The sequence below is a fragment of the Ischnura elegans genome, chromosome 6 (assembly GCF_921293095.1).
Source record: "Ischnura elegans chromosome 6, ioIscEleg1.1, whole genome shotgun sequence".
Taxonomy (NCBI): domain Eukaryota; kingdom Metazoa; phylum Arthropoda; class Insecta; order Odonata; family Coenagrionidae; genus Ischnura; species Ischnura elegans.
The window spans coordinates 25,758,592-25,776,164 of NC_060251.1; the positions used below are offsets into that span (position 1 = coordinate 25,758,592).

The 17,573-nt window shown below is 37.4% G+C and overlaps 1 protein-coding gene across 12 annotated transcripts in view; it reads right to left on the reverse strand.

Moving 5' to 3' along the window:
• Nucleotides 1–2,398: 2,398 nt before the first annotated feature.
• LOC124160213 (four and a half LIM domains protein 2) overlaps nt 2,399–17,573 on the reverse strand; it is a 772,571-nt gene continuing 757,396 nt past the window's right edge. For all 12 annotated transcript variants that reach the window (XM_046536011.1, XM_046536010.1, XM_046536009.1 and 9 more), the window contains 3 exons: nt 8,469–8,638; nt 6,512–6,698; nt 2,399–5,830 (listed from right to left, as the gene is read on the reverse strand). In XM_046536011.1, coding sequence (XP_046391967.1) covers nt 5,673–5,830; nt 6,512–6,698; nt 8,469–8,638 — 515 coding nt within the window. In that variant the 3' untranslated portion in view covers nt 2,399–5,672. The remainder of the gene's footprint in view (nt 5,831–6,511; nt 6,699–8,468; nt 8,639–17,573) is intronic.

Sequence of the window (17,573 nt, forward strand, 5' to 3'; positions counted from 1 at the left end):
CAGGATTTGAATCCAGGGCCCTATGATCAATTGCTCAAGCCTCTACCAATTGGACCGCCACATTCCATATACAATTAACTTGAATATCCTAATAGATACTTCCTTTAGTATCCACTGTTTGACTCTTTGAGTGAAAAGGCAAAGTCTTGTATTGCAGCTGGTGCAGACAGCCAAACCAGAGGGCACACCATACATCTCACACCAGTTGGCTGGAGAAGCTTTTCTAAATAGGAAGGATCCAATCAGGTCCAGGGGCGCAGCCAAGAATTAAGGCTGGGGGGATTTAGGTGCAACTAATACCGGGGTGTGTGGTGGTATGGAATACCTACCAGGATAAGCGGTAGGTGCGAGATTATTAAATTGCGGAATTTTAAAATAAACTGTTAAAAATGGTGAGTTTTACGGCTTATTGAGGGATATTTTATTAATATTGACACTATTCTATTAGTATTATCAATCCAATTAAGTAAAATGGATTAAACTTAAATATTTCTCTGAGCTCTGGGGGGTATTAACCCCTAAACCCCCCCCTCGCTGCACCACTGATAGGGCCCATGCTGGGCCGCCGGGACACTGGGACGAATCCTGGCGTGCCCTCCTGCTCCGGAACCGACAAATTTTACCGTCAGAATACCAACACTGACCAGTTAACTTGATTTCAATGATGTCTCATTTAACCATTTTACAGCCACTGGGCTGATGTATCGGCCCTCGCTGGTTGAGCGAAAACTACCAGGGGCCAATTTATCAGCCCGAATTATTTCACTTTTTTTTCGTGATTGTGGCCTTTTCAACGGCTGTAATTTTTGCAAACCACCATAATGTACCTATGGTTATCAGATGTAAATATATCTCAAGAATTGGGAAAAAAATCTAGACATATGAAATAAAATTAAGTACCTGAAAATTTTTAAAATATGAAATGTTGCTAATTCCGGAAAATAGCCTTGGCAGTCTTCGTACATCCCACCTGAAATGGGCTGGCAGTTAAGGGTTAACAGCATAATTAATGCCATCTTGATTTAACAAAATAATAATTTAAATTAACATATTTCAATCTGGTAAGATTCTATTCAATCTCAAGAGGGTAAGGATTAAAATTTTAAAAATTTATATATCATACTCCACACCCCCAGTCCCCTCCCTACATAGTACTGGCACCATCTGGCCATGGCCGTCCGCCACCCTAACATGGGGTCCAGCATTGGCCTGGATGCAATATGGGATGTGGAGCCTTCCGTCATGGCTGGCTCAGATAGCCACTTAACAGGAGCAATAAAACCTTGTCAGGAGGACTCTCTCATATATGACTCTTTTGGTTGACATATGGTAGACAGATGTATTGCCACATTTAAAAGCGCCAATGACTTTTACTATTGACTCTCCCCATAGTCACTTTTTTCTGTCATTCTTTCGCCTATAGTAAGAACCTGGCAATAGTGCTTTACTGCCCTGGGAACCACTGTTACAGTAAAAATAAGTAATCATAACAGACGCTCATAAAATGCCATAATACCAATCCATAGAATCTGTCAGTTCAATCATATCTGTCAGTTCAACTCCTCACTAAATGTGAAGGCTCCCTTCAAGATGCTTTCAGCAGAAATTTCAACATAACCCCTCAGTAAAAGAGATTTTAGGTTAGCAAAACACTAGAAGGATTGCTCGGCTCAGAAAAAGTGACAGCTGACTGATAATATTGTGGTTCTGTTCTGTGAACAACCGTTCACTGAAGGATGAGGTCCCAAAAGGAGCAGAAATCCACTCCAGCACTCAAGAATCATATTTGGATTCGAAAAAAGTGGATCTTATACAGGTGGATATTAGTCATAGATGATCATTTTAGGCAGGATTCTATTGAAATAAAGTAAAAAAAACATATGCTACCTATTCCTTCTTTCATTTAAACTAAATAAAAGAGTGAAACTTTGGTTTTGCAATAACGTAACCAGATTTGTACCACAACTTGGTTCACTGAGCCCATGTGGTTAGCAGGAAAATAATCCGATGAATATATAATGACAAGAATTCTTAATAAATTGATAACTACAGGGCTCACTTATATATGTATATGATATCAGTCAAGAGCAAACACCTCTGGTGCTCAAGTTTCAGGTTTTGCTCTTTGGCTGTAGTGTAGTGTCGCACAGCTTGGACAGCTAATCATGAAATATGCTCAGCAGTCCAAACCATCTGGTCCAGTGAAGTCCGCACAAATTTCCTCAGATTGACGCCTCAGTTGCTTAACTGGCTAAAGCACTTGGCCGGAAATAGAGGAATCTGGGTTCAAATCCCAGCCAAGGCCATTGATTTTTCCTCCATGGAAATTTGCATGTGATATCAAAATAGGTGGAGTGTGATAAATGGGAATAATGCGTGGATGAATAAAAAAGTTGACTTTATCAGGCTTAACTTTATTACACTTTCATAGTCAGAATATACATTTTCAATTTATAATCAGAAATGAAGCAAAAAGATCAATGATTTTTATTAACATATACAAGGGAGAGCTGTGCATATGTCTTTTCTCTTCCACTGGGTATCTCTATAATGCAATAATGTGATAAGGAAAATTGACATTACCATACAGCAAATCCCATATTAACAATCCTAGTGAACAACAATGCCAGCCAATGACTAGACGTCATACAATCAAGCAACATCATTATTTGCAACAAAAACTTAAAACATTAGAGTTACCATCATACAAAAATTATTATACTTAGCTCAGTTTTTTTTAAAATAGAAACTTGATAGTGACCTCCCCCTTTTCATTAACTCGCATTTGGAAAATATTGAATTACTTCATAGATTTGCTGATGATTTATATTCTTTTTATATTGTTTAACATACAGCTAAAAATAAATGCACTTACTAAGAGCAAATTCTTCTTGTAGTACATAGCTGACCTAAAAATATAATGTTAAAAGGGGTTTGTTGTGAAGAAACTCAGCAGAACATTATATAAAGATTGAATTTCTTTGCATATGATGACTCGGTTTCACATCACCATATGTTAATGTATATTTTCATCTAAACATTTTTTTCCAAGGCTTGAAAAAAATTAGGTATGACAATGAATGTCTAAAGTTCTTCAAAGTGTTCAGTGCTATTGATTCATAGCTTCTTTTAAACAATTGTGGGACGGATGATTCTTCCACAACTTTTTAACTGTGATTACTCACATCCCATGACATGGAGAGATGAGATACTTTTTGTTGCCCATGGATGATATGAAGAAAGGGAAGTTCTCCACAATCGGAAAGCAGGATTCCCCTATGAGATAAGGCCACCTTATTTGCCAACAACAGATTCGAAATGTTATCTTCTTTTCAAGTATATTTCACGATGCATGCTAGTCATACTCCTAACACAAATGCAGGAATAATGCAGTGTACTAATTGAACTAGGTCTAGCAGGCACACATCCAGACCATCTACCTAATCAGGCAACGATATAAGATAGACTTTCCGACTTCCCCTCTCTCGCTCTTTCAACCATTAATCGAAATTACTCTCTTTCAGCTATGCACCCTGAAAATAATCACCTTTGCTCACTGCAGGGGGAAGTGAACATACAATGAACGAACATTGCCACCCAGCTGAAAAGAGGTACATCTCTCTCTGCTTAAAAAAACAATTACAAAATTTTAAAATAGTTCTCTATCTCCCTCCCCTATAGACAGGATTTGATGCCTGCGCTTATAAACTAACAAAGAGTTGTCCATTTAGCGCATCAAATAATTTATCTTCATCCTCCAGAGGAATCAGTACTATGATTTCGTTTAAGGCAATGTGTTTTGGATTGCAATTCGGAGGAGTCATCCCACTGAGATTACAAAAAAAGAAGAGTTCATCCTCCGTATAAGGCATTGGAATTCACCCGTCTGATAGATACTAGGGTTGTTTATTATTGCAATACAAGCCATTAAAATTTTTATGTATGTATATATATTTATAAGTAATCTACAGCATCCAAACCACTGCACTCCCTCCTGATATCTCAAAAAATAATTCGTTAGTGTACCTAGACGCACACACTTTTCTCATGAATAAAAAAAATAACTTCCATCTTCTTCTAATTACCTACCAGTAATTCTAATAATATATAGCACTTGATGAAGAATTTATTTTCAAGTAATTAAATACCAAGAGCACACACTAGATAAGTACTCATGGATATAACAAAAATTCTGCTGCATTCAAAACGACCAATGTACAATGGATAATTAAGACTTGTTATTCGGTGCTCAGTAAAGAATGAAAAATAAAATCTTCTTCTTCCTCCTAAGGAAGACCCTGAAGTAGGTTAAAATGTGCAATGAATATTAAGTAATCCACCTAAGCATTTGCAAGAAGCCTTCCGAATAATTAGTTCATGATATATAGCATATTTATAGTATTTACAAGTTCAGACGAGTATTGTTTGGAAGGCTAGTCTCGCCAGAATGTGCCAGTGAAATGGGTGCGCAAAGCATATAATTTCTCGCCTAGTTATATTGTACCCTCCTCCCAAAAAAAAACAATGGGGATGATTAGCGTGTTTTAATGGTTATGAGAGTGGAGTTGGGAGTGATAGTAAAAACTCACGAATTTATAATTCAAGATCCCTTTAACGGTAAGCATGGGTACGATGCAAGTGATCTCTTATTTCTCTCTCTCTCTCTCTCACAAATTAACAAAATACTTTATGCAAGGCCACTTGGTGCAACGTTTCAGCTGCAGTTCACAGACACTTAAAAATGCCACTCACACACAAAACATACTCACACTCTTTCGCTCATACACTAGCCAATTTCTACTTCAGGAAATGAGTTTTAAAAAAAGTTTATGCATGTATGTAGTTTAGTTTCAATGCAAATAGTGGGTGGTACATGTGTGTGTGTTTGTGTGTGTATGCGTGTTTTTTATGGGTAATTCTGTGTTTGCTTCTCTACATGGGTGTATGTGTTTAATTTATGTAAGAGTTTCTCAGAAAATTGTGTCACCATTTACTACGTGTATGAATGCAGTGTTAAAAAATTTTTAATCCTTGTTTGTGCATGCTCATCCATTGGAGCGTAGTTTTCCACGTGTGACTGTATTTAAATTTGATATGTCTGAACAATTTCGTAGAGATATGCTCTCCCTGTTAGTGAACTAAAACAAGTTAGGCACAAAGCAACGGGAACAGTGTAGTTGTTGGCCCACATGAATAGAATATGTCACATATTTAAAGTATTTTACATAAATACAAAAATGAAATGTTAATACTCAACACAAATATAAATAAAATTAACATTAAATCGATAACCATATCCATCAGAGTCAGAGCATTATAATAAAAACACATGCACTGTGGCATTTTCAAAGTGTTGTGAACTAAACTAAGGCAGCTTCTATACACGCTTCCCTCTCCAACAACTTCCATGATGGATTATTGTGATTGAGTTAAAAAATGAACGAAACATGAAAAATTTACTTACACTTATATGACTCAGAAAGCACCACATATTCATGCAGTTTATAACTCAATGACAATAAAATCTCATCAATACAAAGTTCAGGCCTTTTTCACAGAGTAATTTTTAACAAAATTCAATCACACTTTTTTTTAAGCATTTTCTATCCTTTCTTTTAGAATTATATCTCTCACTCCATGTAATGTTTCCCTCAAACCCCTAATGTGTTAATTTACATCAGCTTCTGCTTGGCGCATTCGGGGCAAATGATGTCTTCGCCATCAGTGATGAATCCCCTGCCCACCAGGGACGACTTGCAAGAAGCGCAGATGAAGCAATCATTGTGCCAGTGGCGATCCTCAAAAGAGATGAATCGAGTGCCGCCAATTCCTAAAAAAAAATCAAAACAGAAATGTGTTATACGTATACGTACCTAACTTGATGAAAATGTTAGTATTAATGTATTTTTAGATACACATTCTTAAGTTGGAAAATCTGTGGGTACTCTCCCTCCTATCTTGCAAGCAGAGTATCTAATACATTCAAAATTATGAATTCCATGATTTTTCTGGTCTAAATTTCTCCTTCTTCCCAAGTTTTCACTCAAAATATATGCCATATGAATATGCATTCATTAATCTAGCAACAATTCAAATTGCTATGCGAATGGCAATATAAATTCACACAATATTTTCTTCTCAAGGTAATGAGAATTTCATCATTTGTTCATGCAGTAAATTTGAAACATTTCATATTAACTGCCAAGCTAGGCTTTATCACTGGAAAAAGGTTTACCACTGATAATGGCTTCTTGAAATTCCATTCTCCCTTGCATTGCAATCCTTGATAGTCTGCAAGGTCCTTACATCTAACCCCACGATTCTTGGTATAATTGCCATGGGAATCAAGACACCTGAATTACATAGTGGCATAAGTAGTTGTTTCGAAAGCCAAAGGTCTGTGGTTTGATTCCAGATCCAGGGGAAATTTTTCCCACAGCAATCTACATTCTAATGGATCAAACTATAAACAAATGTAGCAAAAGGCTGTGATGATAGGAAAAGTATTTACCAGTGATAGGCCGGCTGCAGGCAACGCATCGCTTGGCGAAGAGCTCGCCAAAGCATTCTGCACAGTATGGCTTCTCATCGCGCGAAGTGAAGCGCTGTCCAGCAAGGGACGTGTTGCAGTGTGTGCAAGTGAAGCACTCCCTGTGCCAGGGTTCGTTCTTGTAAGTCACGCCACCGGTGGTGATGATCTGAGGGAGGAAAAAATATATTAAATAGAATTCAATTCTAAATTCAAATCTCATCCTCAAACCTCTTAGAGCAAACCTTCTTCCTATGGTGCTTGCAAAAAATACTTGGGGGAATTTAATAAAATTTGGCACCATAAGGAAAAACTTTATTGGAGCTATTTTTTTATGCATTCAAACTTTGGTTTTTTTAAATTATTTAAGTGAAACTGGTTAATAATCATAACAAAGGTCACTCTGTCCAAAAATTAAATATAATTATTGCAGTGTCATAAAATTTAACTGAATCATATGAAGGAGGCAATACATAATCCCACCATGCTTTTTATCAGAGATGCAACAGCCATCACTTTGGCATGCTACACTAATTGTAAGAGTTAACGCTAATTTTTCGTCAGGGGTGAATAGAGCCAACTTCAGTGTACAGCGTGAAGAGTCCCAAATTTGTGCTACTGAGAAACAAGGCATTGCATACCATAAAAAAATAATTGAGAGGAACGCAGATATTTAAAGGAATAGACTGGCGACTGACAGATGAAGTCATTTTTGCTGTGAGGGAAATGCTGTACCTAAACTGTCCTCGACATAGAATTTAATCAAGGATCAATCAATGCCTGAAAAATCTTCACCTCTCCCAGAATTTCAACTCTGGTCTAGGGAGAGTGAGGCCACTACACCACCCTGATCCCATAAAAGTGGAATAATATCACAGCTGATAGGATTATCGCTCATGGAATTTTATATAATTGGGTTCACCTTGAATGTAACTGTTTTAAAACATGTAACTGTTTAAAAACTAAATTTAGTTCTCTTGTGGACATGAACAAGTCCAATAAATATTTCTGGATGCAAGAAGTTCTGCCTAAATTCAAGGCATAAGGGAAACCGGTGACTTGCAAGAATCTGAGAGAAGACTGCACCGGGTAAGGACATATGATCTAATTTTACCCAGCAGAGCATGTTTTTAAAATGGACCTCTACCTCTTATAAAATATTATTAAATTTTTATTGGTAGCCATATACTACTAAAAACCTTTAAGTTGATTGAACTAAAAATTATTTTATTTTGAGCAGTACATTGATCAAAACATTTGAAGAAAATATGTTAAAACAGGATGAATAGGGAAAAAATGTTTTGAAACACACTTGGAAAAGTTCATCCAAACAGATCACAAAAAAGTTCTACAAAGGTCTATAGATCCTAGTAGAAATATATAGACATGAATACCTTTAAGGGTATGCATCACTACTGCTCAAAAGTTTGTGTTTTTTTTCTTTTTCTTGACGCATTACTTGGCTAAATCTCAAGCTAACGTGTTGAAAAACATTGAGTGAATACATCAGACCCTAGTCTAGATTAAACGACGTCTCAAATACGAAAATATTCCTGCAGAGAAAATTCTGATATTAAATCATCTCATTTAAAATACAGGTAAAAGTTGAAAAAATTCTTTTCCATATGCCTACCATTGAAGTTTCCAAATGATACATTAAGTTGAAACAAGTATTACGCCAGGATATTAAACCGAGAACGGTGGGTGGTTCACCATTAAAGTAGCTCACTGCGTACTTTAATTTAATGCGTGTGGTAATATAATTATAAAAAGGTTTTTATGGTTCACTTACATTTGTAGACCACACAATATGTATTCTGTAATTATTTAACCGGTCGCACCCTTTCAAAAACAATATAGCCATCTACCGTCTAGAGAGTACGCAGTTAAGGAGTGTTTAGCACATAATTCTGCTTTTCGCAATGGCAGTCCCCCTCACCTTGTTGCATTTCACGCAGCGAGTGGCAAACTTCTCCTCGTAGCAGGTGGCGCAGTAGATCTCCTGCTCGCGCGGGATGAAAGACTTGGTCCCGATAGCAGTCTTGCACACGCAGCAGCAAAAGCACTTCTCATGCCATTGGCGGGTCTTGTACTCCATCTTCTTCGTTCCTGAGGGCAAAAGAATGGAGAGAAACCAATAAGATAAGGAAAACTTTCTTCCCTCCTATTCTAATGTTTTAATATTCGCTCCGACGATACCTCCTACCTACAATCTGATGCTCTTGTACGAGTTTCTGGTGCTCGTATAACGTCACTCTCATGCTCTTACTTGTCAGTCCTTTGAGAATGGCAAAGAAGTACTGAAACTAGTAGGGCGTATAAAATTATTGTGGGAAAGTACAAAGTTTAACTATTACAGTACTATGGACTTCCACAAAAAGATGGCCGATTTCGTCCACATGGTTTCTAACCCAAGTCAAATAATTTGAGTTGATTTTACGGTAATACTGGGATGCAATTAAAACAAAGTAGTCAAGAATAGGCCTGAGTTTCGACTTCTAGAATAGATGCGAAAAATCTTCCAAATATCAAAGCCAGCAACAGGAAAGGTATAAGTGGAAATACATATAGCAAGAAGGCAAAATTCATTTGTATGAAGTATGAGCAAGAATGGGAACGGAGAAATGCCTGAGAGCGGTTGTAAAACTCATTGCCTTATGGATGCAGGGGGAATGTGGTAAATATTCATGCTTTTTTACTAAATAATCTTAACAGATAGACCTTATTTTTAAAAATAACCTATTTTTAACATAGCTATCGCATGTTCTCCGACACTCATAGGAATTAGAGCTTTTAGTGCTAAATATGTACCCTATCACGGAGCAACAAACCAGATGGGTGATTCCTACAGTGATTTCTCCGACCTTAACATTACCGATTCACATCTGTCATAAATCACACATGTCGGCCTCTTCATTCATACCTCTCTAATCATCCTAACGAATTAATTTAGAATTATTATTATTATCATCATTATATTGTTACAAGTAGGCCATTGGCTTGGTGGTAACATGAACATACGATGCAAAACAATTGGAAACATCATAAGAAACCATTGGTCCTCAATTACTATAAACTATTATATTTCCAGACTAATTTAATATTTCAAACTGTTTCTATTGGGAGAAATTGAATTCCAGAACGTCATTAAAGATTTTTTTCATCAATAAAAGTCCTTATCCCGGGATGTAAAATTGAATTTTATAATCACGCCCACATAAATAACACCAAATGTAGAAAATTTCAATGTTCGATACACGTAACACCGAAATAACGGTTGGGATGGGGATATCAACACGAAGATGGATGGCAAGGAAGGTCGAGGAAATAATATGATTTCGTAACGGCTGTGGCGAGGACGGAGGGACCAAATGGAGATCGTCATAATTGATTAATTTGGGAGTGAAACCGTGGAGGCAGAGGAACATAAATGGAATTGTCGATTAGCCTCCGCGGCAGTGGGGCGTAAATGAGAAAAAAAGATCGGTAGGGCGTTATGGGACAGCACCTTTCCCAAATGAGATCGGGAGAGGCGCATAAAAAAAGCAAAAACCATTCGAGACGCACAATTAGCATTTTACAGTCCACGCGGGCGTTTGGCATCCACATGATCGACAAGTTAACCTCATTTACATGACGCGTAGGAATCTCAAATTGGATCACGGCCGAATTCCAGCCCGATAGTCGAATGTACTTTTTTAACGTTTGAATTGGCCCAAGGGCCCTTCTACTGTTCAAATATGAAAGTGCAATGTCTTGCCGGGCCGTAGAGTAGTAAAAGACAAATCTGAGCAAAGTTTTCTGTAGGAAAAGTAGACTAAAATGAATGCATGTATTAAAAACGTCCGTTTAACATATCAAAACGTAGGGTCAACCATTTATAAAAGAATCGTCAATTTCTGACTTCAATTTTTTTAAATCCACCTATTGAACGATGAATTGACGAAGAATAACGGATGGATGATGATTAATTCGTAGTAAGATATTTAGCAGCTAATAATTATCAGAAACAGCATTAAAAGTCTCTGAAACGACAAAAAATAGAAATAAAATTCCACCTTTTAACCGATTATTTAACTTCTCTATACATTTAAATCCCCATTTACTATACGTAACCACAAATTTAACTTTTTAACACAAAATTTCTTCTTATAAACTCAATTTAGATACTAAGCGCTTACAATTTTCAAACAATTGACATCTATTTTCCCGCAGCCTAATAACCTTCCAGAAATGTTGAACTTCATTCTACATAAAAATATCACGGATCAAGCACTTTTATCGATTGCTAGAATTCTCTCATATTAATATCAATGCAAAAGACAGTCAGAGGCAGTAAATGAGATTAATTTTGTCGATCTTGACCCGATGGTCACCTCTAATAATCGTTGACGCTTGCTTGCCAAAAGAAACGATTGAATATAACGGGAATATGATTCCAAAATATGGTAAATTTTATTTGGAAAAGCTCCATCGTCAAAGCATACAGTAGGAAAATGGTAGTTAGACACTTCCCATAGTAAGTATAATAATTGCAGGTGTAGGTTCGATGATAGTCAAAGTAGGCTTCTTCTTTCTTTACAGCCGAGAATAGGAAATTGGTAAAACTTCATCAAGAATCGCAAACGGAGTAAAGTAGAACAATAATATTAAAGATAATAGATTTACGTTAAAGGCATTTAATAAAATATCAAAAAGGCAAGAAAGAGCTAACCCCTATGAAAAAATTGTATAAGTCTGTATAAAATTTGTATACATTCTTATACTATTGCCATGGCAATGTATAAGAATGTATACAAATTTTATACAGGTTTATACAATTTTTTCATAGGGGAATAAATAAAACTAACATATTTCATATGAATCATTCACTTTCTGCGGGAACAATGATTATGTGAAATTTCAAAAGTTTTTGATTTTAATAGGAAGAAATTTTTACTGAGTTACGCAGCATATGACTCTCGCATACGAGAAGATTTTTTTTTCATCTTTACAACATCGTTATAAAATGAAGCATTCATCCCTGCTTCGTGAATCGCAAATCTTCGCGTGACGATGCGGTGATGCCATCTGGACCAGTCGACGGAGTCGCACTTCCAGGTGCAATGGCACAAGGCATGATCTAGTTTCCGGCTCACATTTTGACCGCGTGCTCCCTCGCTGCGAAGCGAGAAGAAAACCACGACCGGCTGAATGGATGTGGCGGTCGGTGGATAGAGTGTCCCGGGACAGAAGAGATGACAGCTGGCCTCACCCGCACGATAAGGGTAACAAGTGACGGAAGACTTCGCGCATTTCGTCCCTCCCCTTCCATTCGTCGATTACGCAAGAGGGCAGATCGAGCTACGGGCCAGTGATGTCATGGGAAGGACAAAACCTCACGGTAAATATTAACAAGAGCGCTGACGATTGTTCCACATTAGCAAAAAGCTAAGGAAAACATGGAAACCCTAACTTCAATATAATTTTGTGCAAAAAAAGTTCGAAAACTAAATACCGATAAATTGATTTTATTCAAATCTATATACTTCTTAGAGGGAAATAAAATTAATATAAATGACATTTCAAAGCATGAGTGTGTTTATACCTGAGGTGTCAGGCTACTTCATGCACTTTTGTAAAATATTTTGGTTCATATAAACCGGATTGAGTAATGAATTGGATAGTCAACCACCTTGCACGTAAATGATCTTAAAAAACAAGCCACCATGATTTTAATTTTTTTCGTTTACAATATTCGGCCGCTCCTCCTCCTGCCAATTTCACACGCAGAGTATAGATAATCGAGCAAAACTGATACTACATAGGCAGTACTAAACTGGATTTCTATGATCACATTTTTAATCACCTATTCAGTGATTAAAAATGTTTTTGATTTCTGACTGGGCACTTCATTCTGTTGTAGAAAAAACTCCGCCAGACTCAGAAAACCTAGGACTAAGTCAGTAAAGAAGGTATAGTATAATTTAGTTCACCTGTTTAATAATTGCCGAAATATGGCAACAAACATTCTGAAATATACTTGATAGCAGCAAAAGCTATGCTCGATATTTAATACCATCAACAATTGAATCTCGGCAAATAAGGATAGCCCAAGATTCAGAATTGGAAATACAAGTTTGAGGATTGATATTAGAGACCAATGGTTAATAATAGATGGCAAAAGTCGAAGACCAAAGTCGCCAATTTAGCGAGCCTGGTATACGTAGGTATACTATACTGCACGAGTACGTCGATCGAGGGATATCGAAGGATTTACGAGATCATTTAGAAGACACACCTCCATAAATAGATTCGACCCTCGCCATGAGGTTAAAATCTCTGGCGGAGGCATTTGACCTCGAAGTACGTCGGTCGAATCAGAAGTCGATTTCCTCACGCGGCAGGCTCATGCCTAAAGATCGATGAAAACAGACACTTCGTGACTTCCACGAATTTATTGAGACCCAACAGGTTCCAGATGTTAAGTCACCATCCGATTATAGAAGGGGAATCTTGCATAAAAAGTCAGCAGCCTCAACGCAACTGTTAGGTACCTGAAGACCGAATTTTTCGATTTATTTTAAATAGCTCCAATAAAAAAAATATTCCAAGCTTGAATATGGTTTATGAAGCTACGGATAGAGACATTCTGGGCTAACTATAAATCTACGTGCAAAAACCGGGTTCCTCCATTTATTAACGGCAGCATAGGCTTAACATATGGCGCGACGGATCAGTAAAACATTGCTGATGCAACGGGAAAAAGAAATGAAATATTCTCTGAAATTTACACCAGAAATATTAAGAGAGCAGATTATAGATAGCTTCATTTTAAATGCTAATCTGTAAATTAAAATTAAACGCGATTTTGACAATAATCTACTTTCCCTGTCGCTAACGCACTCGTAAATAGCAAGATATTGTTTCAACCTGTTGGGCTGGCACCCGGCTCACATCATGATAAATCAGTTTTCTGCCAAACAGAAATGTATAAAAGAAGGAAACTCATAGTTTTTATCGTTAATTATCAATGAAGCACAATTATTACACTTTAGAATTTCATTAAGTTTCCAATTTATGCAGCACCTAATACACTTATTCAATAAAACAATTCACACAGCTCAGATTCTGTGATATATTCCATAATAGAAGATTCACAGATTTCACGGTTATTTAATTATTTCTATCTATTAACCAATCATTTACAGCCGAGCGCACGCTTATTAAAATCACCTGTCGAGGAGGAATTCATTTATAAATAAGTAAATGTCAGACCTGGAAGCATAGAGGGGTTCTAATATGATATTCTCCGCGTCGCTCCCAAAGATAGCTATTCTTCATTCATTAAGCAATCTAAGCCCAGTGCGTAGCTTCAAAGTCTCCAACGGCTCTCAACCTAATTAGTTTAAAATCTGTTTAACGTCTTTTTAACACTTGCAGCAGTATTTCACGAATAGCGCAGATTTTCTTTTATATTTTATCTAGGTACATCAGAAAATGCGAACACCGATTCCTTTGTAGCGATTGCAGATACTCGGATACCTCTCTATCGGAAACGAGGATCTAATTAATGGGATATTTTTCTTTCAAAACAGAAGCATCGCGGCTGTTACGGAACTTTTCCTTCGCGACACACATCCTTTTCACGCAGCAAGATTGTTTCCAGCAAGTTCGACTCGCACCAAAGATGGCTAAGTCGAAGGCGCCCAATAAGGCACGGGCGATATAAATAACTCTCCAATCGAATTGGCGTCATCAAAGCACGATTGCAATCGCCACCTGGAATCGACGGGGCATCCATTATCATTCCTCGCCGACATACATCCTTGGAGACAATCTTGCCGCGAGAGATGAATGTATGTCGTCAAGGAAAGTTACGTCCAGTCAGAGACGAAATTTGCTACTTTTCTTTTCAATGACTTTAAGCCTTCATCCTTTTCTGTAAATTTCTCGCAGTTTTGTCATTTTTCATATACAAACGTTTTAAAAATGTATTTTCATTTTATTAACAAACGTTTCAAACGTCCTTTAGGGCATAAGGTTCTTACTATTACATTTTTACAGTGTTTTGTACCTTCATGTATTTGTATTTGCCAATTGGTTTAGTTATATTAATTACTTCAGTTTTCATTTCGTTCAAAATGCTGCAAATTTATTCCTTTCACTGCATCGTACCCTACATAGTATTTATTCGTATTTTATTATATAATTTTACAGTATCAATTTAAATTTATTTCATAAGTTGTTAATTCAGTCCTGTATTCACATATTATTTTATTTTTCTCCAATTTAAATGGCATTTTGCCCAGTTACCATTTAATTGCAGGTAATATCGTAATTTTTCAAAGTTATTTTTTATTTGTTTTAGTTTATTCATTTATTTCTTTTGTTGAGTTCAAGTAGAATTAAATTGTACTTTATGAACCTATATACAGTATGAGCTAAAAGCAGGCCACGATAATGAACAGTATTATAATTGTAATGGAGATTTTCCAGACGTCTCTCCGAGAAAAATCTGCGGATCGAATTTCTCCGGCCATGGGGAGGAGACTCCGCCATCATCTTCCCCCGCTTCGAACCTCTGACCTTCTGGATCGGAGAAATCGGAGCGCTGCGACGTAATCCCCTTAATGCCGCAACCCCCTTCAACCCTCCCCCCTTTCCGTCATTAGTGGACCCCCGCGCGCTGCCTCTTGACAAGATCGGAATTGACAAAGTCTCCGCAAAGCGTCAACAGGACATCCTCACCCCCCGTATGTTTTAACAGGAGGACGCGAATATGCTGCAGGTGTGTGAAATTAATAAAATTACGTAATAAGAATTACAGGTGTGGAAAAATCTCAACGGGGATATTTTGCAAATACAGGTGATACGTGGTCTAGCTCCGCGTTCATCTTTGAATTATGATGCTCCATGCTGTCCTTTCTCATCCAATTCATCGGTATCCTCTCTTTCATTTGGCATCGAAGATTTTATTAGATATATCCTGATCTGTTTTTCAGACAAGTTTTACTCTTTAGAAACACTAAATTAGGGTTTCTTTTCAGCATAAAAAATAAAATATCTTTAAAGCGCTTTCATCAGATTAAAATAGACATGGGTTTGAACGAACTAGGCTAAGGTCTTATGTTTCCTAACGTTTACGGTAGGCTTATACCTAAGCCAGATTCATAATTTTTTCTCCGAAAAAATAAGAGAGATAAATAGGTACAGAATTCATTATTCCCGCGGACAGTAAAGGTCCTAAAAGAAAACAATGCCATTGTTAAAACGCTAACAGCGAGCAACTCAATGCTTCTTACAGGTAAACGGATGATGCAGTAACACCACCCACCAAATGCCTGTTGAATAGGGTTGCGGGGTAGTGTATAGACGCTGATTGCCGCAGCCTCCGTATGGTACACGGCGCGCCGTCAGCAGTTGGCAACACTGACGCGACGCGGCCGAGACTGGGCACTTGCGAAACGCCGATCTATTATGCACCCGAGCTCAACTCGTCATACGCGTCATTATCACCTGCTACATGCATTAAGCGTAACCTTATCGGATGAAACTTCTCACGGGGAAGGACGCAGAGGGAAAGGAAGTCCACCCCAGCGCTCGGCAAAGACACACCCAATTAATTGAGTGCAATTATCCACATTTCAAAGTGTTTAAGCTTAGCCTGCCATCTGCTCTTCACGCTACTATTAAGACTTTGTTGCGAGGATAAAGATTGTTAGAGTTTATCGTCAGATGTCAATGTTGAAGTTAAGTTGTATTACTGATTAATTAACAATGGAAAGAGTAGAGTTCGAGTAAGTTTTAACGAAATGTTAATTAAAATCAACAAGGGAAGGTGTTGAAGTTAATCGTAATTATTTTAACGAAATGTTAATTTAAATTAACAACATTAACTGTTGAAGTTTATAAATAAGCAAAGGGTTGTAAAGGGGAAGAAAAAGTTGTTGACTAGTTACCAGTGCAGTTGAATAAATAAGTTAAAAGAGGCAACAACATTGTGCATAATTATGAAGAATAATTGAGTTACATTAGTCAACTTACATTAAACAACGGAGATATGAAAATTTATTAATAAGCACTAGGATTTGTGCAGTCCTGCATACAATTCATTACAACTCAAATGTTTAACTAGCATTTTTCATGAACTCCTAAATTACATGCATTTAGTCCTTTACTTAATCATTTATGCTTTGGAGCGTGGTAGCCAAATGGGTGATGATGGTTCGGGTGCTGATCGAGGGGTCCCGCGATCTTCGATGTGTGAGGTGGCCTAGGGAAAAATACTATCCCCCCTACCCTGAATGCGTGAAATTCATACGCCAGTGATTTAGTTTAGGGCGAGCTCTCCCCTTGCCTATAGAAACCAACCTTCGGATCGATTCACTGAGTGAGTCCTTTAACCCAACTTATGGCGTTTCATCCATAAATTTATTTTATAGTCCTGTATGCAAGTTTCTAAAAGATCATTTGATAAATTAATCGACTAAATCACATGAAATGGTCTGGTTGAGACAGTCGTCGAAGGACGCATGGATTAGAAAAACAGAAAAGTAAGGCCTTGAATAAAATATATGGAACAAGGGATGAAGGATGTGAAAGAGATGAAAAGAGCAAGGGGCCTGCATAGAGGAGGCCCAATTCCATCCCACAGAAGGCAGATTTCTGTTGCCAATTCGGTCGCATTTCAATCGGTTTTCAAAAAAGTCCGCGGCGCGGTGATGAGTGCAATGCGATCCACTTTTTCCAAATATTTTGCAGTACAACGTTATTAATTGCAAGGAATAGCATCAAAAAGTAATGAATTTGATAAATTGAATCATCATATGAATGCATTTCGGTAAATATCCCTAATTATACCTTATTTCCCCGTGAAACTCGGATCAATTTGTCCGTCAGCGACGCGAGTGGCTACTTTTGTAAGCCCATTCAAATGCGCGGTGGGTGACAACACATTTAGAGGCGAAATAGAGGATCCTCTTTTGTTATATTCGTGGAAAGGAGTGTAAAAATATTCCTGATACAAAAACTGAGCGGAGAAATGCGTCTAATCAATCCCAGA